The sequence below is a fragment of the Protopterus annectens genome, chromosome 3.part0, assembly GCF_019279795.1.
Source record: "Protopterus annectens isolate FY-2018-M chromosome 3.part0, PAN1.0, whole genome shotgun sequence".
Taxonomy (NCBI): Eukaryota; Metazoa; Chordata; order Ceratodontiformes; family Protopteridae; genus Protopterus; species Protopterus annectens.
The window spans coordinates 1,575,346,807-1,575,374,291 of NC_056731.1; the positions used below are offsets into that span (position 1 = coordinate 1,575,346,807).

The 27,485-nt window shown below is 39.9% G+C and overlaps 1 protein-coding gene across 2 annotated transcripts in view; it reads right to left on the reverse strand.

Annotated features, from left to right (window-relative positions):
* PI4KB (phosphatidylinositol 4-kinase beta) overlaps window positions 1-27,485 on the reverse strand; it is a 1,158,526-nt gene that overhangs the window by 471,417 nt on the left and 659,624 nt on the right. For both annotated transcript variants that reach the window (XM_044065607.1, XM_044065608.1), the window contains 2 exons: window positions 20,973-21,082; window positions 20,217-20,321 (listed from right to left, as the gene is read on the reverse strand). In XM_044065607.1, coding sequence (XP_043921542.1) covers window positions 20,217-20,321; window positions 20,973-21,082 — 215 coding nt within the window. The remainder of the gene's footprint in view (window positions 1-20,216; window positions 20,322-20,972; window positions 21,083-27,485) is intronic.

The following is a 27,485-nucleotide window of genomic DNA, read 5'->3' on the forward strand; positions in this document are numbered from 1 at the left end:
AAAAGTATTTCTATTTACAATGAAGCCTGTCTGATCTATATCTATAATGCCGGGAATGATTGTCTTCAATCTATCAGCAAAGATATTCATAAACATTTTATAATCAACATTAAGTAATGAGATGGGCCGATATGAAGAACATCTAGTTGGATCTTTATTAGGTTTTAAAATTGGCGAAATAAATGTATATTGTCAAGATGGGGGGGGTTATTAACTCAGTTTGGGCCAAAATAAAAACCTTATGTATTAATGAATATGTATTTTTAGAAAGGATTTTATATATCTCTGGTATAATACCATCATTACCCGGTGCTTTGTTTGATTTAAGCTTATTTATTTGTGTAATAACTTCTGTATATGAAATACTCTTGTCCAATAGTTTAATCTGTTGTTTATTAAGCTTTTTATTCATATTTGTGGTTATAAACTCCTTTATTTTATCTTTAGGTTCCATGTTAATATTATTATGGTTAATTTTGTGAAAGTGATTTCTAAATTCATCTAGTATTTCTGGTATACTAGAAACATTCTTCTTTTCCTTAGAGAAAAGATTTCTTTGATATGGTTTTGTTTATTCAACCTTTTGTTTTATTTTTAAGTCTATGTAAGTATTTGGGGCTTATTGAATAAGACAAAATTTGTATTTCTCTAAAGTTATTTTAACTTTATGAGTTAAAATTTCTTTGTATTTCTCATTTAGTTTGTTTATTTCTTCAATAACTTTCTTGTCCATAATATTTTCTTTATTATTATGTTTATAAGAGTCTAATTTACTTTGAATATCTAACAATTCCTTATCCCAAGATTTCCTTTTATTATTATACCATCTGATACTTTGTCCATATAGATATGATTTTAAGGCATCCCAAACATAAACAATGGAGACTTCAGGAGTGTTATTTATGTCTAAAAAATGTTTTACTTCTGAAAGTATATATTCTTTATAGTCTTTTAGTTGAGTTAAGTATGCTGGTATCCTTTTGATTTGAACATTATGAGTATTTTTTATCATGAATTCAAAAACAATTGAATTATGATCAGATATAGGACATGAAATGATTTTGGAATTAATTAAATCTGTTACCATCTGGTTAGAAATAAAGACCCTATCTATTTTTGAATAAGTTTTGTATCTGTTAGAAAAAAGGTGTATGGTAATGATTTTGAATCTATCTGATTATTAATATCATTCAAATGATAAGAATTAGCAAAATCCTTTAAATGTTTTGCATTAGATGTAATTCTTCTCTTTCCTATAGTGGTAGTATCACTTTCATGTAGTATACAATTAAAGTCACCAGCTAAAATAATATCTCCTATAGAGAATGATATGATCTTATCAAGATGATGTTTCACTGTATTAATACCAATTCCAGGTATCCAATATACATTAATTAAAGTGTAAGTCTTCCCATTAATTTGTATTGTAACCATACAAAACATTCCTTTGTCATCCTGATAAGACTTAATGGTTTTAGGAATGGGCATACTTTTATTCCATAAAATAGCCACTCCTCTTTTTTCTGAGTGTGCTCTGAACTAACCAATACTGTATATTTGTTTGTGGCTAGTTTATCAATATCTTTTTTCAAGAGATGGGTTTCTTGTAGGAAGACTAAGTTGGCCTTATGTAAATTAATGTATCTTATTAGGCTTGCCCTTTTACATGGATTATTCAATCCATTAATGTTTAAAGAAATTCCTTTTAAAGATGTCATTTGGCATTTTTAAAACTTAAGAATCTTATGATCAAAATAACAAATAACAAGATAAGTAATGTTACATCTCCTCCTTTAGGTGTACCTTTAAATATAGCTGTATTTATTGAATCTCTTATGGGATTTCATATAGGATTCAATTTTGTTTGTAGTGACAATAAATGTACAAAATATATTGTGGATGTCAAAACTATATACAAATAACAATGAACAAGTGAAAATAATGTAAGGATTAAACCTTGCATCCAGCCTGGAGTTATAAACTCCAACTTAGAGTAGTATTTACCACTCAAGTTAACCCCTACCCTAAGGAGCAGTCGTCAGCTACCACCTTATCAATTTAATACTAGTTATATTTAACTGAAGTTAACAGTTTTCAATTCAATTATCTAGCAAGACAAGACTACACATTTGGTAAAACAGCATCATATAAACTAAAATAAACCTTTTTTTTTTTTTTTTTTAAACTGTTCATACTACTATATACATCCATGTAATATAAAACACTTGTATTCAAATAGCATTCAAATAATCTTGATGTTAGAAATCAAGAGGAGAGAAAAATAAGTTCTAACATTCATTTAAATCAAAAACTTTGGCTAATATGATTCAGACATTACATATATTAGGATGCATCTATTTTCTGTCATGTAAATACAGTTAACAGCTTCCAAAAAACCTTGAATTGCTTGTATATGAGCATTTACTCAAACTCATTATTGCCAATAGAATAAAATATTGTATTCATAGAAATTGTTATAAATAATACTTCATAGTTAAGCAGATTCTCAGAAACATTTATATACATATCTACATACACACACATACACACACACACACACACACATATATATATATATATATATATACACACATACACACACACACACACACACATATATATATATATATATATATATATATATATATATATATATATATATATATATATATATATATATATATACACACACACACACACACACACACACACACACACACACACACACATACACACACACACACACACACACACACACACACATACACACACACACACACACACACACACACACATACACACACACACATACATACACACACACATACATACACACACACACACACACACACATACACACACATACACATACACACATACATATATATATATATATATATATATCTGATCTCACTGAGTTGTATCTTTACTGAGCACCATCTTACATTGTAATCTGTCTGCTTTATACAAAATAATGCACAGCAAACACATTTTAGTAACCAGATTTTACAAACATGCTATACTACTGCTTTAAAATATATCACGACAATTTCTTCCAGTATAGAGTTATAAAATTATTTATGCTTGTCAATCAGATGAATTAAATGAGTTATAGTAATGTATATGTTTGGGACATAGGTTTTTAACACATATTATTAATCTGCTATTCCTGTATCTGTGATGTGTCAGTGTGATATCTAGGTCAAAGGTGAGACCAGCTGCTTTCAGCTTCTCTGTGAGAATTCTGAGAGTTGAAGCTTTTGAAGTAGCTCATGGATACTGTGCATGAGACAGCCCACATCCCAGATTGTCTCTCTTAACATTTTGGCGGGAAACTTATTAAAAACTAGTGACAAACATTCATTTAGCAGTGTAAATGCATCTAAACATGACAAAACCTTCACAATGCATTCTACAGGTTATTACAGAATATATGTAAGTGAAATCAAGCCCAAAATTATTAATAAGTAACAAAACTCAACATTTTTGTCCCAACTCAACTCCTATGCGAATCTTATTATTTACTGTGTCTATATGATCAAAAGTATTTCTATATATTAATAAAGACAAGAAAAAGAGAGTAGAAAGTAAAAGGGTGTAAGGCAGAAATAAAAAAAAAATGTAAGAGAAAGCTATAAGAAGTATATACAATAGAATATTACTTACTGTTTATATTAATAGAGTTAAAAATAAAACATATTATTTACTATTATTTAGTTCTAATTATTATTAGTTAAAGCATGACAGATTATTTACAAACAAGCATAAGCAGTGTAATCAAGAAAGTATAATTAGGAATAGCATTTGAAGAACATATAAACTTTTAAAGGAAAAGAAAATGTATCAAATTACTGACCTTATTTTTCCTCTTCAGAAAGAGAAACAAGTTAAATCACAGCTTGCCATTAAATCTCGATATTTTGACTAGTTATGAAACAAAACATTTCTTTGCACACAGAGAATAACTTTGATTAAATCTTAAATCTTTTCAAAATATCTGTTGCTTCTTGGAAATGCAGGAACTATATTTAAAAGATTAATAATAAAATAAAATGATCAGAGAGAAAAAAACATAGTACAAATCATTTGTTTTTTAGTCTCTTCTTCGTCTCTGAAGTCTTCCACGAAGTTTCAGTTGCCAGTCTCTTTAACGAAGGACTAGCCCATTCCATTTCTTCTATTTTTTCCAAAATCTTATTTTTTGATAAACAGTAAAGCAGAGTCTAAGTCATCGAAAATTTTAGGACCATCAGGAAGGAAGATTTTAAGCTTGGCAAGAAACAGAAGGTATGTTTTAAACTGTGCTTTTTTTAAGCTCCCTTATTAGTGGCAGAAAAACTTTTCTTTTAGCTAATACCATGGAAGAATAGTCATTGTCAAAAGCACAGTTATTTCATTAATCTTAACAGGAGCTTTAGCCCAAGCAGATTTAAGAACCATCTCTTTATCAAAAGATGATAGAAATCTAACTATAACTGATCTAGGATAGTTTTGTTAGAGTTAATATTAGCTATAGATCTATGTGCTCTTCGATACCAAAAGAGAATGCTTCTGGTAAATCTAAAGTTTTAGGGAGCCATGTTGTTAAAAAGAAGTAATATTGTTACCTTCAATATTTTCTGGCAGTCCAAAAATCCTAATGTTATTAGCCTAGATCTATTTTCCATGTCATCCAGCTTTGTTTGTAAATGTGTATTTTGTTTCAGCAGAAACTCAATGTTGATTTCCTCTTCTTGTATTCTATTTTCCATGTCATTCACAGCTTCTTCTATGCCTGTCATCTGGATCTTCTGTTGTTGCAGGTCCATATGTAACAAGTCTATTTGTTTTGTAGTTTTTCTATGAAAGTGTCTATTTTAGTATCCATTTTATCCATCTTAGCAGTAAGTTGCTGGACTATAATTATCAGAGACTGAAGTTCTTTCTTGATGCTGGAGTCTTGAGAATTTGTCTTACTGGAACTCATTTCAGACTGATAAACTGACAGGAAAATTTCCAAAGTAATTTCTGACAGGAATATTATTAAGATTTCCTTTCTTTTTTAGATATAGTTCAAGAACTATATAAACCAAACATATTTAGAAAGAAAATTACTTCAAAAATTAATTTTTTAAGTAATTAATTCCTGTCAATGTAATGAAATTGGTGGAGCTGAAGAAATCTGCTGCTATCCTGTGTTCATCCTTGGCTACGCCCCTCGATGTAAAGATATTTCTTGATGGAAAAGAAAAGATAGGTACAATAATACACAGGAAACAGACAAGGAAAAAACACTATTTACACAAGACTAGTCTACATCCAAGACACATATTTAAGAACATTATGGAGAATGAAATCATCAGAATCTCTCGATTATGTACTGATGATCATGACTATGAATCTGAGGTGAAGTATCTACAGTCTAATCTATTGAACAGAGGTTACTCTCCCAAAGATGTTACCATTGATGCTGACAGACTTAATGAAGGAAGAAGATCTAAGGGCCACCCTCACTTCTTTAGTAAATCAAATATGTGAAATAGTCTTTCGAATAATACCAATGCAAATGATATGATTCTAACTTTCACCAATGACAATACACAAGTATGTGATATTATCAAGAAATACTGGCCATATGTTGACACAGGTTATCAATATCTGTGGTATCGTTGGAGAGACACCGAGATTTACTTTTAAAAACAAGAAAAACATCAAACGTTTACTATGTCAGAAAGATGGTCATCCACCTAATAATGTGATTAAGAAAAAGGGAACATTCCGCTGTAATAAATGTTCAGCATGCAGAAGCATTGATACTACCAATTGTTTTGTACATCCCACAAAAGGTTCCGAATATTCTTTCTCATGTCATGTTGATTGTAACACCCAGCATCTTGTCTATCTTGCTACTTGTCAATGTTGTGACGCTTATTACGTAGGGAAGACTGATCAGAAGTTCAAGAACAGGAGGTAAATTGGGCGCAGCTGTGTCCATCCCTTGAGTTTGGTTCCAGGCACAGAATCTTTTCCATTTTTCAGCATAAGATTTTCTAGCACTAGGCCTTCTTGCCTCCAAAATGACATCCAGCACTTGTTTACTGAGGGACGGAAGCGGAGAGATTAGGTAATTAGCCAGGCTGCCAGGTTCAGGGTTTGAACCTGAGCATGCAGAATCTGGCTCTCCTGCTGTGACAGCAGGGTAGGGGTCTGAGGCACGTGCCATGGAGCCAGCAGTGACACGCTGCGCGAGAGGGGGTACACCAGTGTTGACGTGGCCACTCTGGTGCAATCAGTATCTTCCTTGGTTTGTCCTGTTTGATCTTTAGTAGTACTTTGGAGAGGAGAGGCAGAGGAGGAAAGGCATAAACTGATTTTTCCAGCTGAAGGACAGAGCATCCACTTCCCAAGCTTGTTTGTGGGGAGTCCTTGTGCAGAATTTGTCCAAATGGTAGTTCTGGGGGTGACAGGTCTATATCTGGGCTCTCCCATTTGTTTATCAATATGTTGAAAGTCTTTGGTTCCAGTTTCCACTCGTGTGGGTCCATTAGATTTCTGCTTGGGTCATCTGCCAATGTATTTAGTTTTCCTGGCAGGAATTGAGCCTGTAGATGCACTTGGTAGCTCAAGGCTGTGTTCCACAGAGCCATGGCTAGTTTGCAGAGGGGGTAAGAATGCGTACCCCTTGCTTGTTTATGTACCACATAACAGTGGTGTTGTCTGTCTTTACCATTAATTGTCCTGGAAGAATGTGGTCCTTGAAGGCTGTCAGAGCATTCTGTACAGCTAGCATTTCTTTTTGATTGATATGCAGGTGCATTTGACTTGGGTTCCATTTGCCCTGAATGCACTTTCCTGCCAGGTGAGCCCCCATGCATAGTCTGATGCATCTGTTGTTAGGGTTTGGGCGGCAGGGGGTAGAGTGAATGGTAGACCTACCTTTGTTTTGGTGGCAGGCCTCTGCCCACCAAAGGAACTCTAACTGTAGGCAAGGAATGATCGGAATCTTTTCTTCTAGATCCTGATAATGTTGACACCATAGGCTTTTTACATACCATTGTAGTTTCTCCATATGCAGTTTTGCATATGGAATTAGTAGAATGCAGGAGGTCATGAATCCCAAGGCTTGTAGTATTTGCCTTGCAGATAGCAGGGTTTTTGTGGCCATTAGTTTGAAGTAAGTTGTCAAACGAAATTTGTTTCTCTGGTGTGAGGAAAGCCATCTGGGAAGTTGTGTTCAAGCTTGTTCCCAGGAATATAATTTGCTGACAGGGTACCAGATGTAATTTATTTTCATTTATTGTGTACCCCAGACAAGTTAGCACATTTTGTACAAATGACAGATGATTCAAAAGTATGTCCTGGCTTTCTGCCTGAATTAGACAATCGTCCAGGTATGGGTATATTTGAATATTTCTTTGCCTGCAAAATGCAATGACTGGAGCTGGGCACTTTGTGCATACCCTGGGCGCAGTAGATAAACCAAAGGGCAGTGCAGAGACTTGATAGTGCATGCAGCCTGCTTTGAAGCAAAGGTATCTTCTTGCAAGATTCCCTGATTGGGATGTGCAGGTACGCTTCCTTTAAATCCAGTGTTGCCAACCAGGCATCTTTGCCTAGCATGGGAAGCAACTGGTGAAGAGTTAGCATCTTGAATTTTGGAATCACCACAAAGGTGTTTAGGATAGAAAGGTCCAGGATAGAACACCATGAGTTGTCTTTTCTGGGTACCAGAAAAAGTCGTAAGTAGAAACCTTGCCCCTTTTCTTCTTCTGGTACAGTATGAATAGCCTTTAATCTTAAGAGAGAGAGTACTTGCTTTTGAGCCTCTGCCCACTGATTTGAGGGTAGATCTGGCCAACCATTTGGGGTTGGTAATGCGTGGAAGTGAAATTTGTATCCTTGGGTAACTATATTTAAAACCCATTTGTCCTGGGTAATTTGAGTTCCCAGTTTTTTGCTTGCAGAGCAATCTTTCCCCCTAAAAGAGCAGTCAGTTGAGAAGTGCTTGGAAGTTTTAAAGTTCAGTCATTGAGATAGCTAATCACAGAGGGGAGTCTTACTACTCCTTGATTTGGAAGTGGGAGCCCCCCCACTGCTTCATCCTGTGCTTACCCTGGGACTGAAGCCTAGGTGTTCTGCTGGTTCTGGGTTTGAACTGAGAAGGCCTGGAAGAGGCAGGAAAGGACTAATTTTTTGAGGGCCAATGCCTACTAAATCTTGGAGGCTGCACTTGTAAGAAATCTTTAACAGTTTGCATAGATTTAGCTTTTTCCTCCATCTTTTTATGAACTTCTTCTGCTTTATTGCCAAACAGGCGGTCCTGATTTAAGGGAGCATTCATCAATTTACTTTTAACATGATTTGGCAAAGATTGCTCCTTAAGCCAAGCATGCCTTCTAAGTACAGACCCGGTGACAGCAGCTCTGCAAGACGCCTCTAGTGAATCAAAACCACATTGCAAAGTACATTTCCAACTTGTTCAGCAGAATGTATTAAATCCTGTAAATTCTTACTTTCAGCACAATCAGGAATCAACATCATTTGGACCCTTGGTGATAATCAATGTAGTGTGAATACCCTCCCGAACAAGAACCTGCAGAACACCCGTTGGTCTCTTGGATATGATCAGCCTAGGTTCCCCATCAACATTCGCAATGGACATCTGCTAAACTTCAGAGGACGCTTGAGAAGCTGGATCCATGCCGGCCTCCAAAATAGTCACAGCAGAGGAATCCGAAAAAACAGCTAGATGATCTATGGGCTTTCACCAACCTCAAGAGAGAGAGATTCGGGGGGGGGGGGGGTGCCAGTACAGCATCCAAATCTGATCTGACTTTTTTGTCACCTTCTTGGCAAATAGCTGACCCTCAGGACCTTGCCAATGCACCCTGCACCAACAAGATAGACAAGGAAGAGAGATGACTATGAACGGTCTTAGGATCAAACACTTGACAAATCAGGCACAAAGTATGGTAGTAAGAAGCACCCAAGCAAAACACACACTGCTTGTGATGGTCTTTAGGGGGAATTTGTCTCCCACAAACATTTGCCCTCTCTGGGTGACATGTAAACTCACAACTAAAAAAAAAAAAAAAAAAAGATACAAAAACCTCAATGGGGCACTTATCCAAAAATGGCATGGTAATCAGCACAATTAAAGGAGTGTTTGGACCAATTATTGAAGGGGCTTTCAGACTGGCAACAAAGTAGTTCTGTGGTATGTACATCACATTTATTCCCTACACCGTGAATCACCTTTATTCCCTACACCGTGAGTGGTGAGCATAAAAGTGACGTTCGACATCCTTTTAAAAAACCTAAGACTTTGGTACACTGGCTGGATTTTGGGCTACCCTTGGCAGGGGATCCCTTTAGTAAAGAATACTGCAACACTAGTATGGAAGGACATCCATTGTTGCCTGGTTCAAAGTAGAGTCACAACTATGATCCTGGATGATTCTTTCGGAGTGTACAGAAGTACCCTGGATATCAGTGGGAAGGGTGGAAAGGCATACAGGAACACTCCTATCCAAAGAAAAGAAAAGGCATCTTTCTTCCAATGACTTCTTGCATGGAGTCTAGGAGCAGAATTTTTCCAGCTGGCTGTTCAGAAAGAGTGCAAAGAAATCTATTCGATGAATTCCCCATATACAAACCTCATCTTGGAAGGTTCCCTAATCTAGTTTCCTTTCATGATGCTGTGATTTTTGTCCTGCTCAGCTTGTCGGACAGATAATTTTACTCTGACAGGACTGTAAGATGCCTGTAGAGTGAGATCGTGCTGTTAATCTATATCCCAAGTTAACATGGCTAGTCTGCACAAGGGGTACAACTTGGTTCCCCCATGCTTATTTATGTACAAAATGAATGTGATATTGAATGTAACAACCTGAAAAAAATAAGGGACCAAAGATGATTCGGAGAGTTGAATGCTTTGATCAGAGCAAGCATCTCTCTTATATTTATGTCCTTGCGTCTGTCCTTGGTATCCCAAACATCTTGCACTTTTATTCCACCTGAAATTGCACCCAAGCAAAGTCTAAAGTGTCTGCAGTGACTGCTTTGGAGCAAAGGGGGGAAATGGAGAGATCTGGATTTAGGAATATTTGCTGCTTCCATCAAGTGATTTCTCTTCTGACAAACCTCAGAACTGGGATTTGAAAAGATGATGCTAGTTGGTGCTGGGACCACAGAGACCTCAGATACCATTATATCTTACCCTTGGTAAGACTGCACATGTGAAACATGACAATCATAGATGCAAATGAGACCCAAAAGCCTGAGGTATTCCCTCACCTTGCCAAAGTTTGAGTAGAAAACCATAGAAACAGATCCTGTGGGGAAAAAAAAACTCTGAACTGCGGTGTCTAGCAGATACCCCAAGAACATAATCATGTGATGAAGTTAAAAAAAAAAAAAAAAAAAAAAAAAACTTTGAATGTTCTGAATCCCACCTTGTGTAAGAGATCTCTCACCCAAGTTGGAGACTTCTGATACTTTGAAAAAGACTCTGCAAATATAAGTAAATTGTCTAAATATGCATACCTCGTAGCCTACAATGAGCTATAACTGAGGCTAGACATTTAAGGCAGTGGATGTGATCCAGACAAACAAAACTTTAAGGAACGTCTGAAGTCTGGATGAATAGGGATGTGAAAACAAGCATCTTTTAAATCTAGTGTTACCAGGGAACTTAAATGAGGAAGAAGGGATAACAGGTTGTGAAGTAACAGCATTTTGAACTTGGGCACTATCATAAACTGGTCTAGGAAAGAAAGATCCAGAACTGGTCTCCAAGAATTTTCTTCGTTTGGCACCAAAAACATCCTTGAATAAAAATATTTCCCAATTTGGGAAGGAAAAACTGGGTCCATCACTCCCTGAAACAACATATGTTGAAGAACACGGGAAAAACAGAGGAGTCTGATCTGGTGGATGAGGAAATAAGTCACGAAAGGAGGAATTACCTCCTACTGCCATCTATAACCTTGACGAATGATCTTCAGAACTGCTGGTCTGAAACTATTTGTTGCCAGTGAGAGAAGTGGAGATTCAGACTTTCTGGAAGGGAAAAGGGACTGCCAGAGTGGGAGGGGGGAACAAGGCCCCAGAAATAGTATGGCTTGTTGTGCTGTCCTTGTTTTTTGGGGGATTCCTGTACTACTTTTTTGGAACCCCCGTTGCCATTTTTTTTAAATATCTGTTTGCAGAGACTGTTTATTTCGTTTCTTGCCAAAACTGGATGAGGGGTTACAGAATCCCTTTGAAAATGTGGAAAAGGAAGGCTGAAAAACCTTAGCGATTCCCTGTATCAACTTACACTTCTCATCACAATTTTTTGATAACCTCTGTAGCAGAGGGATCAAAAATGAAATATAGCCAAAGTAGAATCTAAAATCTCATTTTTCACATCATCTTGAGGTTCTGAGAACACAGTCAGGTAAACCTTCTAAAAACAGTACCAGTGGCCAAAGTCCTGGAAGAAGTATTAACAGTGTCATACACAAACTTTAAATAAGGAGTTATGATGTGTAAAACTGAAGAAATTAAAACCATTTAAAGCAGAGTTTTTCCTCACAGGAAGAAACTGCAAACAAAACATTCCTCATACTTTCACAATTAGCTCAAATAACTTTAACATTTGAACCTGACAATTCCAAAATTTAAAAAAATCAAAGTTGCAGAAGTATACACTTTTTCCCCATACTAATCAAACAATTTTTCCATCAGTCAGAAATGTGTAGGATTGGAATTAAATAAATATTTAGCAGCAGTAAGACAAACAAACTAGCTGCTGGGTCAGGCTTGAGATAAGTATATAAAAACAAAGAGTGAGAATCTTTATACAATCTGATTTTTTAGAGACAGCAGGCTGACTATGAGGAAAATTTTGGCAGTGACTTACACAACCTCCAAAGCTGACAGCACTGCTGGAATGGGTGAAGGTTCTAGAAATTCCGTCTGTAACAGCTCACAAAATTTTTGGCGGGACCAAGAAACCTCAGGGTTCTCCCACTGAAAACACTGGCACATTCTGGAAATAATTTCCAACAGAGCGCCCACTGGAAGAATAAAACACTGTGTTCTCCTCTGAGTCTGAATCAGAGATCTAAGAAAAACCTGCATCTGTCTCTTCATCTTTTTGTCCAGACTCGAGCTCAAACCTCTTTAGGAAGGCATCCCTCTTTCTTTTGCCAAAAGCCACCTTATAAGAAGGATCAATAGCATGAATTAAACCCTGAGGCATATCTAGCAGACCTCTCCAGTCTGGAGAAATTTGAGGGCAATTAGATCCATGTTTAGTTTTCTGGTTCTTTCTGACAAGAAAAAATGGGGCCAACAGAGTTGTTAATGGTAGCAGCAGCTTCCCCAGGGACGAGGACAACATTCTGACTAAACAGATAAGCCTTCCCTGTTCCCTCTCCAACAACCAACAAGAATGCCCCTCCCTTGCCTACTGAGATTCACTCCCAAGAGCTGCAGAGGACATGGCTACCCTTAGGTCCAGAGTGGCTGTAGGTGCTACAGCAGAGGGATGTGGGGTAAAAGAGGAGTGGTCTGAGAAACCAGCTTTGACCACAGCAGAGTCACCCACCTATAGCTGAGGCAAACTGTTAGCCTACAGTGGTGGCAAAGGCCGTTTATGTAACTTTCTTATTGTGACTGGAAGGAGGACTAAATGTGGTAACAGTACTTTGTTCCATGGTCAAGCCAAAAATGGCACAACTTTTTCAGGGAAAACAAGCAGCATAAGCCAGTAACAATTTAAAGTTGTTAAATGTCACTTTTTTCTCTCATACAACAGCACAGGAAAAAACACCTTTCTTATACATTGCCAACCCCAGAAAGTAAAATAAATACAACTTTTTCACAAAAAAAATATTATTCAACTGCTTTAAACTTTTATGCTGACGGGAAGAAAAAGTACAGTTGTGTACACTTACCATAAATGTAGATGTTCGAGTGTATTCACTGTTGCAGTCATTACATTTGGGTAATCTGCTGGCAGGTTGCCCTCAGTTGGCCTGATTATCAAAGTTTTGGGTCCTGCTTCGGATGCTGTCCCTTCTTCCATGACGTCAGGTCGTCTGGGGTATAAAACATGCAGCCGACGTCATTACATCAGTTTTTCTTGCCCCAGATGTCAGGTGCCCCCCTAATGGGGAACAAATAAACACAAAAACACAAAATTATACCTCCAACCAAAAGCAAATACACCAAAAAGGCTTTTAAGCATAGTAAAGGAAAGTAGAGGTATAGTCAGAAAATCTAGGGGGCTGGAGGGAGGGTAACCAGGACTGCAACAGTGAATACACTCTAACATCTACATTTATGGTAAGTGTACACAACTGTACTATGTTCTTCGTGTTTTACTGTTGCAGTCATTACATTTGGGCAGATTCCCAAGGCTATGGTTGGGAGGAGGAGTTTATACAGCATTAGGGCCATCTATAAGGCCCTGCAAGACAGCAGTGGTAAAGCCAGCTCTGGATTTAGAGAAAATTGGCAAATGATAATGCTTGGTGAAAGTATGCACAGAACTCCAGGTAGCAGCTTCTAGGATATCCCTGGTAGGGACACCACTGAGAAAGGCTGCAGAAGTAGATGCAGCCCTGGTGGAGTGAGATCTGATCCCCTGGGGGATAGGTTTTCTATGGTGCTTATAGCAGAAATTAATGCAATGGCTTATCCATTTAGAAATGGTTTGTTTTGAAATAGCCTTCCCCTCTGCCCCTGCAGTAAATGCTACCAGAAATTGTTCAGATTTTCTTCGAGATTTAGTCCTGTCCAAGTAGAATCTTAGTTATCTGTGCACATCAAAGGAATGCAGAATTTGTTCCCCTTTGTTCTGTGGATTGGGAAAGAAGGTTAGCAAATGAATGGACTGAGTAAGAGCCACACTGGAAACCACCTTGGGCATGAAGGATGGATTAGTCCTGAGAGATACCCTGTCCGCATGAAAGATGATGAAAGGCTCCACTGCCATAAGGGCCTGTAATTCAGAAATCCTTCTAGCTGAAGTGATTGCTAAAAGGAAGGCTGTTTTCCAAGAAAGAAATTTTAAGTCTGCAGTAGCAGCTGGCTCAACAGGAGATAGAGGGAGTTTCTCCAAAACAAAGTTAAGGTCCCGGGCAGGGGTTAGAGCTCTCCAGGGTGGTCTAAAGTTTTTTGCCCCTCTGAGATACTGCTTGAGCAGAGGATGAGAGAAGAGGGGTGGTTCCGTGTTATAGTGAGCTGAAATAGCTGAGTCATGGATTTTAATGGAGGAAAAAGACAGGCCCCTGTGAAGCATCTCTGTTAAGTATTTCAAAATCTGAGGTAAATTGGGTGCTGCTGTGCTCATCCCTAAAGATTGGTTCCAGGCACAGAATCTTTTTCCATTTGTCAGCATAAGATTTTCTAGTACTAGGTCTCCTCACCTCCAAGATGACATCCATCACAGGTTTGCTGAGGGAAGATAAGGGTGAATTTAAGTGATTAGCCAGGCTGCAAGGTTTAATGTTGGAAGCTGAGGGTGCAGAATTTGGTTCTCCTGCTGAGACAGCAGGGAAGGGGTTTGAGGCAGGTGCCATGGAGATATTTGCGACACACTGCACAGGAGGGTGTACCAGTGTTGGCGCGGCCAGTTTGGAGCAATCAAAATCATCCTTGATTTGTCCTGTTTCACTTTTAGTATACCTTTAGAGACCAGAGGCAGATGGGGAAAAGCGTAGACTGATAGATTTTTCAAGCTGAAAGACAGAGCATCCGCTTTCCAGGCTTGTTTGTGGGGAGTCCTTGTGCAAAACTTGTCCAACTGGTAGTTCTGGGGGGAGGCAAATAGATCTATGTCTGGGCACCCCCATTTCTTTGTCAACATGTTGAAAATCCGTGGTTCGAGTTTCCACTCATGTGGGTCCATGAGGTTTCTGCTTAGTCCGTCTGCCAGTGTATTCAGCTTTCCTGGCAGGAACTGAGCTTGTAGATGCACTTGGTAGTTCAGTGCTGTGTTCCACAATGACATGGCTAGTCTGCAGAGGGGGTAGGAATGTGTACCCCCATGCTTGTTTATGTACCACACAACCATGGTGTTGTCCGTCTTTACCATTAGTTGTCCTGGAAGAATGTAGTCCTTGAAAGCTGTCAGAGCATTCTGTACAGCTAACATTTCTTTTTGATTGATATGTAGGTGCATTTGATTTGGGTTCCATTTGTCCAGAATGCATTTCCCTGCCAGGTGAGCCCCCCCCCCCCATGCATAGTCTGATGCATCTGTAGTTAGGGTTTGGGCGGCAGGGAGTAGCGTGAATGGCAATCCCTTGTTTTAGTGGCAGGCTTCTGCCCACAATAGGAACTCCAGGCGTAGGCAAGGTATGACAGGAATCATTGCTTCCAGGCTGTGACAATGTTGACTCCATAAACTTTTTAGATACCACTGTAGTTTCCTCATATGCAGTCTTGCATATGGAATTAGAAGAATGCAGGAGGCCATGAGCCCCAAGGCTTGCAGTATTTGTCTTGCAGATATCAGAGTTTTTGTGGCCACTTGTTTGAAGTAAGCCACCAAATGAATTTGCTTCTCTGGTGTGAGGAAAGCCATCTGGGCAGTTGTATTCAAGCTTACACCCAGGAATGTAATCTATTGACAGGGTACCAGCTGTGATTTCTTTTCGTTTATGGTGTACCCTAGACAAGCTGGAACCTTTTTTACAAACGCCAGATGATTTAAAAGTATGCCCTGGTTTTCTGCCTGAATTAGACAATCGTCCAGGTATGGATATATTTGAATATTTCTTTGCCTTCAAAATGCAATAGCTGGAGCAATGCACTTTGTGAATACCCTGGGCGCAGTAGACAAGCCAAAGGGCAGTGCAGAGAACTGATAATGCAAGTAGCCTACTTTGAAGCGTAGGTATCTTCTGCAAGATGCCCTGATTGGGATGGGCAGGTATGCTTCTTTTAAATCTAGAGTTGCCAACCACGCGTCTTTGCCTAGCATAGGAAGTAACTGGTGAAGAGTCAGCATCTTGAATTTTGGAATTTCCAGAAAGGTGTTTAGAGTAGACAGGTCCAGGATTGGACGCCATGATTTGTCTTTTCTGGGTACCAGGAAAAGCCCTGAATAGAAACCCTGTCCATTTTCCTCTTCTGGCACCAGTTGAATAGCCCCCATGCTTAAGAGAGAAAGTACTTGTTTTTGAGCCTCTGCCCACTGATTTGGGGGCAGTTCTGGCCACCCGTTTGGTGTTGGCAATGTTTGGAAATGAAATCTGTAACCCTGGGACACTATATTTAAAACCCATTTGTCCTGGGTTATGAGTTCCCAGTTCTTTGTATGAAGAGCAATCTTTCCCCCCAAAGGGGCGGTTGAAAGCTAAGTGCTTGGTAATTTTAAAAGGAAGTCATGGAGACTGTTTACTGTAGGGGGTGTCTTGCTACTTCCAGATTTGGAAGTGGAGGCCCCCCACTGCTTAGCTCTGAGAGTACCTTGGGACTGAAACCTGGGGTTTTTGCTGTGTCTGGGTTTGGCTTGAGAGGATCTGTAAGGGGCTGGAAAGGACCAATCCTTAGTAGGTCAATGCCTACTAAATCTTGGAGGTTGCACTTGTAAGAAATCTTTAACAGTTTGCATAGATTTAGCTTTATCTTCCATCTTTTTTAGAACTTCTTCAGCCGTCTTGCCAAACAGGTGGTCCTGATTTAAAGGAGCATCCAACAATTTAGCTTTAACATGATCAGGCAAAGATTGCTCCTTAAGCCAAGCATGCCTTCTAAGCACAGACCCAGTAACAGCAGCCCTGCAGGAGCCCTCTAAAGAATCAAAACCACATTGTAAAGTATGTTTTCCAACTTGTTCAACAGAATGCATTAAATCCTGTAAATCTTTATTTTCCACACAGTCAGGAATCAACATTTTCTGTTTAAGCAGTCCAATAATACGCTGTTGATATTTTAACAGATGAAATTGGCAGTTTAATGCTCTGATTGCCGAGGTCACATAAGTATAAACCTTTTCACCCCATCTATCCAGCACCCTGGAATCTCTATCAGAAGGGGTAGGATTTTTAGCAGTAGAAGCCTTAATGCCCTTGGGCCCCTGAGAAATGGTTTCTGGATCTGCAACAGGATTTTTGAAAAGGAACTTGTGGGACTCAGAAACCCTGTAGTATCTGTCAGTTTTACTAGGAGCCGGAGGCAGGGAATCAGGGGCCAAACTGGATTCTGATAACACATCATCAACAATGTCTAGTACAGGAGGTACAGCCAAAGGCCTACGCTGAGGTAGAAGCAGGAAATCCCAAGCCTCTTTTTTTGAATCAGAAAATTCCTGGCTTTTCCAGTGGAAATGCTCCCTCAAAGCAAGTAAAGTTTCCCCAAAAGAAAAGTCCTCAGGAGGGGAAGCAGAGGGAATGAATTCCACTGCATTGGAATCCTCATAAGTAGGTATGGTCAAAATGCAAGTCATTAGAAGAGTCAGAAGAAACAGAATCCTGATCAGAAGATTCATAATCAAGTTCAGCCCTAGGCCTCATAGAGAGGTGGAGTTGACTACCCCTGATTAGAGAAATTAGATCTTCAGCCATTTTGATCATTTGTTTTTAGGCATAGGGGCCTGAACACGTGGCTTGGGCGTCAGTTTTTTAGACATGGATCGAGATTTAGGCCTTAAAAATGAAGGAAGTGTTGATTTAGTATGCAAGTCTGTAGGCCTGAATACACCCTCAGAAGCCGGTGCCTGCACAGCGGCTCCGGACCCATCCAAGGTAGAGACATCTGCGAGTTCCATAGGTGAAGCATCTCGCGGCATATCGGACTCCGAATGGGTCTCAGTAGAGGCCTGCGAATCAGAAGTAGTGGGTATCGGGGGCTGCGAAAGTGCCTCACTGAGCACCGAACTGGCGACTAGCTTAGGAGAAGTGTTGTCGGCAGTTTTGGACCTTGGCGGCCTGTCTCTGTCTTTATCTTTGCATTTTTTCGGAATTCCGGTAGTCGGAAGGCTAACTGACGACATTTCTGGATAATTAAACTGAGAACCGAAATAATTAAAGGCAAAAATGTACTGTCAACGGATAGTGCGTTGATTAAATAAAGCACATAACCGACAGCAAGGTATGTCATGGTCAGGGCTTAGGCAAGGAATACAGTACGAATGAAAATCTTTATGAGGTATTTGCTTTCCACAAGTAATGCAATTATTTAACTTTTACTCACATCAGTAGGGAGCAAATTTCCCCAATTGGGTACTTAGCTTTAAGTTGAAGACTTCGGTTCTGAAACTCGAAAATGAAAATTTCAGGAGTCGGCCGACCGGCACTTGCGAACTGCTTCTTCTTTGGGCACCGCACGGCAAGAAAGACTGATGTAATGACGTCGACTGCATGTTTTATACCCCTGACGACCTGACTTCATGGAAGAAGGGACAGCATCAGACGCAGGACCCAAGACTTTGTTAATCAGTCCAACTAAGGACAACCTGCCAGCAGATTACCCAAATGTAATAACTGCAACAGTGAAACACGAAGAACATCAGTGCCCTCTCATTTAAAAGTACAATTAAATCTTGTGACAGTCAATAAAACACAAACTCATAACTTAACCTAACTTTCCTAAGCAGGAAAATACATTAAAACAATAAATTTTTAATGGAATTTTATCCCCAAAGGAACTTACCTGCTCAAGAAAGGAAAAGCAGACAAGCTGTAAGTTGATCCTAGAAAGCCCGCGCAAGAATGCACTCTCTAATGGCAGTAAGGCACTGAAAGGCTCAATCCTCAAACATGTCTTTTTAGGCAGCTAAACTACATCGGCCTAATGGTCTGAGTGTGCGGCAGGTGCACTGAAACTTTGGAAGCTAGATGGCTGTCACAACCTTGGCAGGATAAACCTACATAAGCTAAAGCTACTGGAGCACTGATAAATAGGACAAACACCCCCTGATTCATCACTTAAGGCAAGGGACTGATCCTTGACATAAAGCTGGATAGATCCTCCCTTGTGCTGAATGACTGAGGGAAGAGAGGTCCAAGATTCCCAAGAGGCAGCTTCCAGGGTGGGTACCAAGGAAATGTGGTGCTACAGTGGGTCTGCCACAGCAGACTGGAGCAAGCAAACATCCCTGCTAATCAAGGAAATATCTGTCCCACTAAGGACTGGAAGAACACGCAAGACATAGAATAAACTTAGGAGACTACACTTCAGCCAGTCCCCCAAACTATGCCTCAGCGAAGAAACTCTGGCTTTTCCCTTGGCCCATTAGCAGCACCTTTCCACCAGCCCTGATCAGAGTTTCGTCCCACACTAAAGTGCACAACTTTCAGAATTCCCAAATATAACAAAAATGCACAATATGCAAATGCATGAAATTCTGTTATAGTAGCAAGGACTGAGATGTGAGCTACAATATGAGCAGTAAAAAACTGGGGAGAACAAAGTGCCATGTATTATGTGCCAAGTGTGTGTTATCAAAAGTGTAGAGTCATCCATGAATGTGGGAACTTTTTTTTTTTGGGGGGGGGGTAGATGCTGAATTCTGACTGGTGGAAAAAGCTGAACCCAACTAACTACAGGCCCATGGGGGGGGGGTACTACTGAAGTTAGATAAGGAATTAAAAGTAAAATCCATACATATATACAAATATACCTAGGACTCCTAAGAATATCATCAAGGGAAGAAGGAAACTGTGAACAAGTAACACTCTCCAAAAGAAGTTAAAGTAAAACTGGAAACATTACACCACATGCAAATATGTATAACTACTACTAACAAGTGCATAGACACCCTGACTGTAGAAATGAAAGTAAAGAAACTTTTAAAATAAAATAATATGTAGAAATCAGACTGCTCCAATGATCTTCCAAATTAGAGAGAAACAGTCTAGAAGCCCTGATACATGAGAAACATGTCACTTTGTATTATTCTGAAGACACTGCTAAGGCTAGTAAAGGTCTAGAATAATGCATAAGATGGGCAACTGTCAGCAGAACAAAATGTGGAGTCTAACTTGTTTACAGGTAAAATATGACAAACTGCAATAGTGCACAAACAAAATATTTTTTCTAGCCAAAAGAATGTATTAACTTTTGTGGGCCAGCAGTAGGACATTCCAAAAAGTTCACCTGAAAACATTATGAAACTCTGAACTTCTAAAGAAATACACAAGCTTAAAAAATGTTTTATAATTGCAAACAAGAAAAAATATCAGTTATTTCTGGTAATATAAACACAATGACAAAAACAGTACTACCAAAATCCTCACCTTACTTTTTCCTGCCAAGGTTCTTTTAGAGCCACAGCTGATGGATCTTCAGGGTCTCTTCTAAATGTTGTAGGGGTATGAGCAAGCTGTTCAGAAAGACGCCGCCTTCAAAAATAAAATTTTAAATTAAACAGCAATTTTAACACCAGAACAAAGAAAAAAGCCACGCATTAATGTTGTGCAGCAGATTCCTACAGTGACATAAGAAATTTGGAATTGTGGGCTATTTACAGACATATGGACTCGGACCTTAGAAAGGGCAGGGTGTGAGAGGGCCACAGTATATTGGGAAATGTCTTGCAGGCTAAATCAGTAGCAGCAGCATTACAGCAGTTACAGTAGTAGTTTGGCTAACAGTATAGTTGGCTGGCTGACTGACAAAACAATGACAGATGAAGTACAATGGAAAAGATTGTAATGCTTTACAACTTCTGAATTTTTTTTAAACTGTAGGTGGGCTGGTCTAATGGACCTTTCCAACCATGACTACAGCACTGGGCAGGCAATTCAACATTTGATTTATGTTAAATTAAAGAATTTACAGATTTGCGTATGAGCATGTGCACACTGAATCACATCTTCAATTCTTTTCTTGTATCATTTAAACACTAGGTGTAACATTATCAACACAACTCTATGATGCTCTAGAAGAGCCAAACCTTTTGCTCATTATCTTTGAGTTGATTGCCAAAGATACAACAAAAAGCATCCAAATGCACAGTAAAAACAAGGATACAACAATAAATAAATAGATACCTGATGTCCCCAGCAGCAATGAACACTGGTTCCTTGCTCTCTTGGCTTGTGATGCTATCCACTGAAAACTGGGAAATGTTGTCACAACTGTTAGTGTGACCTTCTGGCAGCTAGAAGAGAGGGGGAAAAAATAAAGAGTTAAACGTACACATCCCTCCATAAAAATCACACACACACACACACACACACACACACACACACACACACACACACACACACACACACACACACACACACAAATGTATGTGCATACATGTGTATTTGTCATTAAATAATGTACTTTGCATGGCAAGTAACTGAATAATGTATTTTGCTGAATACAGTTAAGGGAGACAAGAAATGTTACTTACCTATATGCCAGAGGGCTCTTCTACTGAACATTTATCAAAGTAGCATACTACTTGCATAAAGGTCAACCACTGCTCAGGCCAAAACCAAGTTATGAACACAAAGAACAAAATGCCACATTTGAGAGAAAGGAAAATTTTCAGTAAACTCAAGGCCTTATGCCACAGGCATTAATATCACATAGCTGATCTGCCTCCATACCCTCTTCCTTCCCATCATGCACAGAGTCACATCTCTCCACTTCTGGGGTTAATAAGAAAAGATGAGCAAGACATCAGAGAAATGAAAAGATAAAGTAGAAGTGAAAAACAAGGGAGGTGTACAGGAGCTATACTATTCTTGCAGATCTATCAACAGGGTGAGTACATGCAACTTTCATATACAGCATGACTTCCATCTTCAGCAACCTCCAGGACAGTGTCCCTAGCTAATCCTTTTGGATGGCTACACTCATGAAGCAAAATAATCCAACTAGTAGTGACTAATCAACATGTTCAGAAAAGATCAAGTTGGTGCTGCACAAGTATCACTCAAAGGTGCATTTGCAAAGTTAATTGTCCCTCAAGCATTACTTATTTCTGTTCATAAAACATTCAGGTAGTCTGTGGACACAGACAAAATGAAATGAGGTATTTTCCTTGGAGAGGAAACTCATGAGAAAAGTATTAGTAAGTTGACAGAATGGTTCAGATTAACTTCAAAAGCAACGTAGGTGTAAAGGATGGGTTAGTCTTAACAGCTATCTACTCCTTGTGGAAAACCAAATATAACAGTTTGACTGAAAACGTCAAAAAAAAGCTCAGACAATCTTTGCAGAAAATCAATACAGGTCAAGTCTTCTTGGTAAGAATTTTAGGTCAGGTGAGGTATGCTTCTCATTCATAAATGGCAGACCTGGGTCTCAGCTGGAAGGTTCCTTGCAAAAAGACACCAATAATTTAAGTACGTCAAAGGAGTGGAATCTATTTTAGTATCCCCATATCAATACCAGCCCTTCAGTTTCTTGAATGGCTCATTTATTCCTTTTGGCAAGAGTCAGTCATGGAAGAATGCCATCTAGGTAGCCATCAGGACTTCTTTTAACTCTATAATCTCTTTACTCCTTCTGAAAAGGACATGTGCTTTGTAATGCCTGCCTCTGGGTGCAAAAGTGACTCCAAACCTGCAATGCTTCTGGCTACAATACTGTCTGCTGCTTGCCACAGACTGCACACCTGCACTCTGCACTATGCCTCATAATCTGATCTCTATGAGGTATGATTCCTTCTTGAATGCAGTGGTACACTATTTCACCACCCATTTCCGAGGATGAGTGAGCAGGGATTAATTGCATCACTCTCACTCCCCCCTCAGCTTCTCCATCACTTTGGCCACTATTCAAACTTGTGTTATCTGGGTCATAGTCAGGGCTTCATCACTGTATGCCATGGAGCTGGTTAAGGAAGCCACAATGAAATTTAAAAATGGCCACCAACTAGACCTTGACTGAAGGAATCCAAACCCTCTGACAACTACTGGAAAACTTGGGGAAATGAACAGAGAAAGTGTGCAACTCTCTAGCAGCTGCAGAAACAGAAAACAGTTATATTTGGTCAAAGGCAACTGTGAAAAGTATTTTGTTCACTTCCAGTCTTTTCCCTAGAGAATTTGTAGTGCTAAAGGTAGATAAAAATCAAAATATGTGCTGCATTATTGTCAATATGATTTTTTTTTCAGTCTTGGTGGGGGCTTTATATAACAATTTAAATATCTCTGTCACAGTTTAGGGGTCATTTTCACCAACACAGACTAGTTCATTGACCGTCTCAGTGAAAGCTGGGAAAGGACTCTCTACATGCTAGTGTCTGTAGCTCAGAGATTATCCTAGCTGATGTGATGGCTACTAGGAAGGTTTTTTTCCATGATAAGAATTTAATGTTTGAGGAAGCAACAGGCTCAAAAAGGGATAAGGTGAGTTTCTCCAATATGAAACTGAGATCACAAGACAGGGCTGGTGTCCTCCAATGTGGCCTTAAGTGGATGTCCTTGAGTAACTGTTTTACCACAGGTTGGAAAAAATGGAGGTTGCAATAGCAGGCAAGTAGAGATGGCAGAGGCATGTATTTTAATATAGGAGTAGAGAGAGATCCTTGGTGAAAAGCTTCACCAAATAGGTTAAAACTAAGGAACAGGGGATAGCAGGGGTTGCTGGCTCATTGTCTGGCACAATACCATGAATCATTTTCATTTAGAGAAGTACGATTCCCTGGTGCTGTGCCTCCTGGCCCATTTCAAGGTAAATGGGATGTTCCCCTGAAGGATAAGGATTGTATCATCCAAACTGCCAGACTGTGTGTATATTGGGGTGGATGGTGGTGCATTCGTTCTGGGACAACAGCTCCACCTCATGAGGTAGCAGCCATGGTTCTTGTCTGCTTAAGTTACATATAAGGAACCAATGCTGCCTTGGCCAGAAGGTTATAGTTAAGATCACCCTCAGCCCTTCCTCCCTGATCTTTACAGGTAACCTGGGGACAAGAGGTATGACAGGGGAAAGCAGACAGAAACAATACCGTTTATGTAAAAGGGAAGGCATCCATCCTCCAGGCCCTGTTGTCTGGGGTCCCTGAAAAATACTTTCTTAGCTGCCTGTTTTCTTCAGAGGCAGAAAGGTCTGCTTTTGGCAGACCCCATCTTCCTGCCATTTTCTTGAAAATGTGAGATTTAGAACTCACTCAAAAGTCTGAGATGGAACTGCTCAGGTTATCTGCAAGATTCTCACCTGGGAGATACTGGGCTAATAGAAGCAATCCCATTTCTTGTGCCACCACCCACAGTTGCACTGCCAGGCAGCAGATGGAGTAGGACTGTGTACTTCCTTATTTATTTATGTACCACATCACTGTGATGTTGTCTATCTTTACCAAAAGTGCATCTCATTTACAAATTTTCCTGAATGCCATAATTTCTTTTAGGTTTAAGAGGCATTGGACAAAGGTTGTTTTCCCACCTACTTTGCACTTGAAGACTGCCTGTGTGAGTGCCCCAAGCTAGGCTTGAAGTATGAGGACATAATCTAGTTCCCTAACTGGAGGCAAGCTTCTATCCAGCATAACAGTTCCCATTTCAGGCAGAGAGAAGCCTTATACTGAAGGTTAAGAGGCGTTTGTGCTGACACCACATATTCTTCGTCATGTGAAGCTTTGCCAGATGGACCATAAGGAAGCAGGAAGCCACGTAAAGTACAGTTTTGTACCTACCATAAATGTAGATGTCCGATAGGTATGCATCTGCAGTCATAACATATGGGTTGTCCTGCCTCAGGCAGCCCTTCAGTCGGCCGGATTCCAAAGTCTGGGTCTGGCCTCGGCTGATGTCGCACTTTCCCCGACGTCAGAGTGTCTGGGGTATAAAAGCATCAGCCGACGCCATTTTCCTCAGTTTTTCTTGCCCCAGATGCCAGGTGCCCTCTAGGAAGGCTAAATTTGGATAAATGCTGAAAAGTTCCAAACATTTGCAAATTATATACATGTATAAACAAACAAATGCACCATAACAGATTCCCCCAGCTAGCTAAAAGAGGGGTAAGTACCCTAGGAATACCACAGAGGGGTAGGAGGGAGGGTAATCCTGACTGTAGATGCATACCTATCGGACATCTACATTTATGGTAGGTACAAAACTGTACTATGTCCTTCAAGGATGCATCTGCAGTCATAACATATGGGTAGAATACCATAGCCAATCTGGGGGAGGAGGTACTAAGAAAAGGATGGTGTAGTTAAGATCCCCTGCAGGACTGCAGTAGCAAACCCTGCTCTGGATCTAGAGTATAAAGGTAGATTGTAATGCTTGGCAAATGTATGCACGGAGCTCCAGTTAGCAGCTTCTAAAATGTCCTTGGTAGCCACCCCTCGTAGGAAGGCTGTAGTGGTGGCCGTGGCCCTTGTGGAGTGAGGCCTGATGTTTTCAGGAACTGTCTTTCCATGAAAGGAGTAGCAAAATCAAATGCAATTTCCTATCCATTTTGAAATTGTCTGTTTGGAAATTGTTCTTCCTTGCACCCCAGCTGCATATGCTACAAAAAGTTGGTGAGTTTTTCTGCTAGTTTTTGTTCTGTCCAAGTAGTAGCGTAGTTGTCTGTGTATATCCAGGGTGTGCAAAAGTTTTTCCCCTCTATTCTGTGGATTAGGGAAGAACGTAGCCAAGTGAATAGCTTGGTTCAAGGATACCCTAGATACCACCTTTGGCATAAAAGTAGGATTGGTTCTTAGTGAAACCCTGTCCTGGTGGAAAATAAGAAAAGGCTGCACTGCCATTAATGCTTGTAACTCAGATACTCTTCTTGCTGAAGTGATTGCCAGAAGGAATGCAGTTTTCCAAGATAGAAACTGTAGATCCGCTGATGCTGCTGGTTCAAAAGGAGGAAGTGTCAGTTTCTCCAGCAGAAAGTTGAGATCCCAGGCAGGTAGAGGGGGTCTTCTTGGAGGTTTAATATTTTTGATCCCTCTCAGAAATTGTCTGAGGAGAGGGTGCGAGAAGATAGGTGGATCCACATTGTATTCTGCTGAAATTGCTGAAGCATGAATCTTAATGGAAGAATAGGACAGGCCATTGTGGAACAATTCTGCTAAGTATTCTAGGATATGGGTTATGTTTGCCACTGTGACATCTGAGCCTTTTGATGTGCTCCAAATGAGAACTCTCTTCCATTTAGCTGAGTATGTCTTCCTTGTGGAAGGCCTGCGAGCCTCCAGGATAATGTCCTTCACCCTCTGAGATAAAACAGTTGGACTGGGATTTAAGGAATTTTCCAGGCAGTTAGCTGCAATGTTTTCAAGTTGGGATGCAGGGTCTTGAAACTGTTCTGCATCAGAAGAAGAGGCCATAGGGGGAGAGGCCATGATTTTGCCTGAGACATGCTTCTCAATAATGGATACCAGTGTTGTCTTGGCCAGTCTGGAGCTATTAGTATCACTCTTGGCTGTTCCTCCCTGATCTTCAGTAGAAAGTACAGTTTTGTACCTACCATAAATGTAGATGTTCGAGGATCCACATTGCTGCAGTCCTAACTATTGGGTAGTCCGCTGTCCAGTCGGCCCGAATACCAAAGTATATGGCTGACGGCGGTCACGGCGCATTAGACTGACGTCAGTACGTCAGGGTACTAATGCGCATGACCGACATCATATCCTCAGTCTTTTCTTGCCCCAGATGTCAGAAGACCCTAAAAAGACAAGGCCAAAACCAAAATATACCTGCACCAAAAATATATACAATATATACAAAGGTACCAGAATATAATCTCACCTACACAACCACCCCTAAACACAGAGGGAAGGAGGGAGGTAAATTGGACTGCAGCAATGTGGATCCTCGAACATCTACATTTATGGTAGGTACAAAACTGTACTATGTTCTTCATTCCACATTGCTGCAGTCCTAACTACTGGGTAGAATCCCAAAGCAGAGGTAAGGGAGGCTGGCAAATCATAAGGAAGCAGGAGCTGATAACATGCCTTGCAAAATAGCTGTGGCAAAACCAGCCCTAGACTTAGAGTATAGGGGAAGGTGGTAATGCTTAGAGAAAGTATGCACTGAACTCCAAGTAGCTGCCTCCAAAATATCCTTAGTTGCCACCCCCCTTAGAAATGCTGTTGAAGTGGCAGTAGCCCTAGTGGAATGAGGCCTAATCCCAGCTGGAATCTCTTTGCCATGATGGGAATAGCAAAAAGCAATGCAAAACCCAATCCACCTAGAAATAGTTTGTTTTGACACAGGCTTGCCCTGCGAACTCAAAGCAAAAGAAACAAACAACTGCTGAGACTGCCTAAAATCCTTAGTCCTGCTTAAATAATAACGCAATTGCCTGTGTACATCTAAAGTGTGCAAAATCTTTTCCCCTTTATTTTGGGGATCTGCATAGAAAGTAGGCAAATGAATAGTTTGGTTTAAAGCCACACTGGAAACCACCTTAGGCATAAAGGAAGGATTAGTGTAATGATACCCTATCCTTATGAAAAATCAAAAGGCTCAACCGCCATAAGGGCCTGTAACTCAGAAACCCTTCTTGCAGAAGTAATGGCCAACAAAAAGCAGTCTTCCATGACAAGTATTTCAGTTCAGCAGTAGCCGCGAGGCTCAAAAGGTTGTAGAGTAAGTTTCTCCAACACAAAATTGAGATCC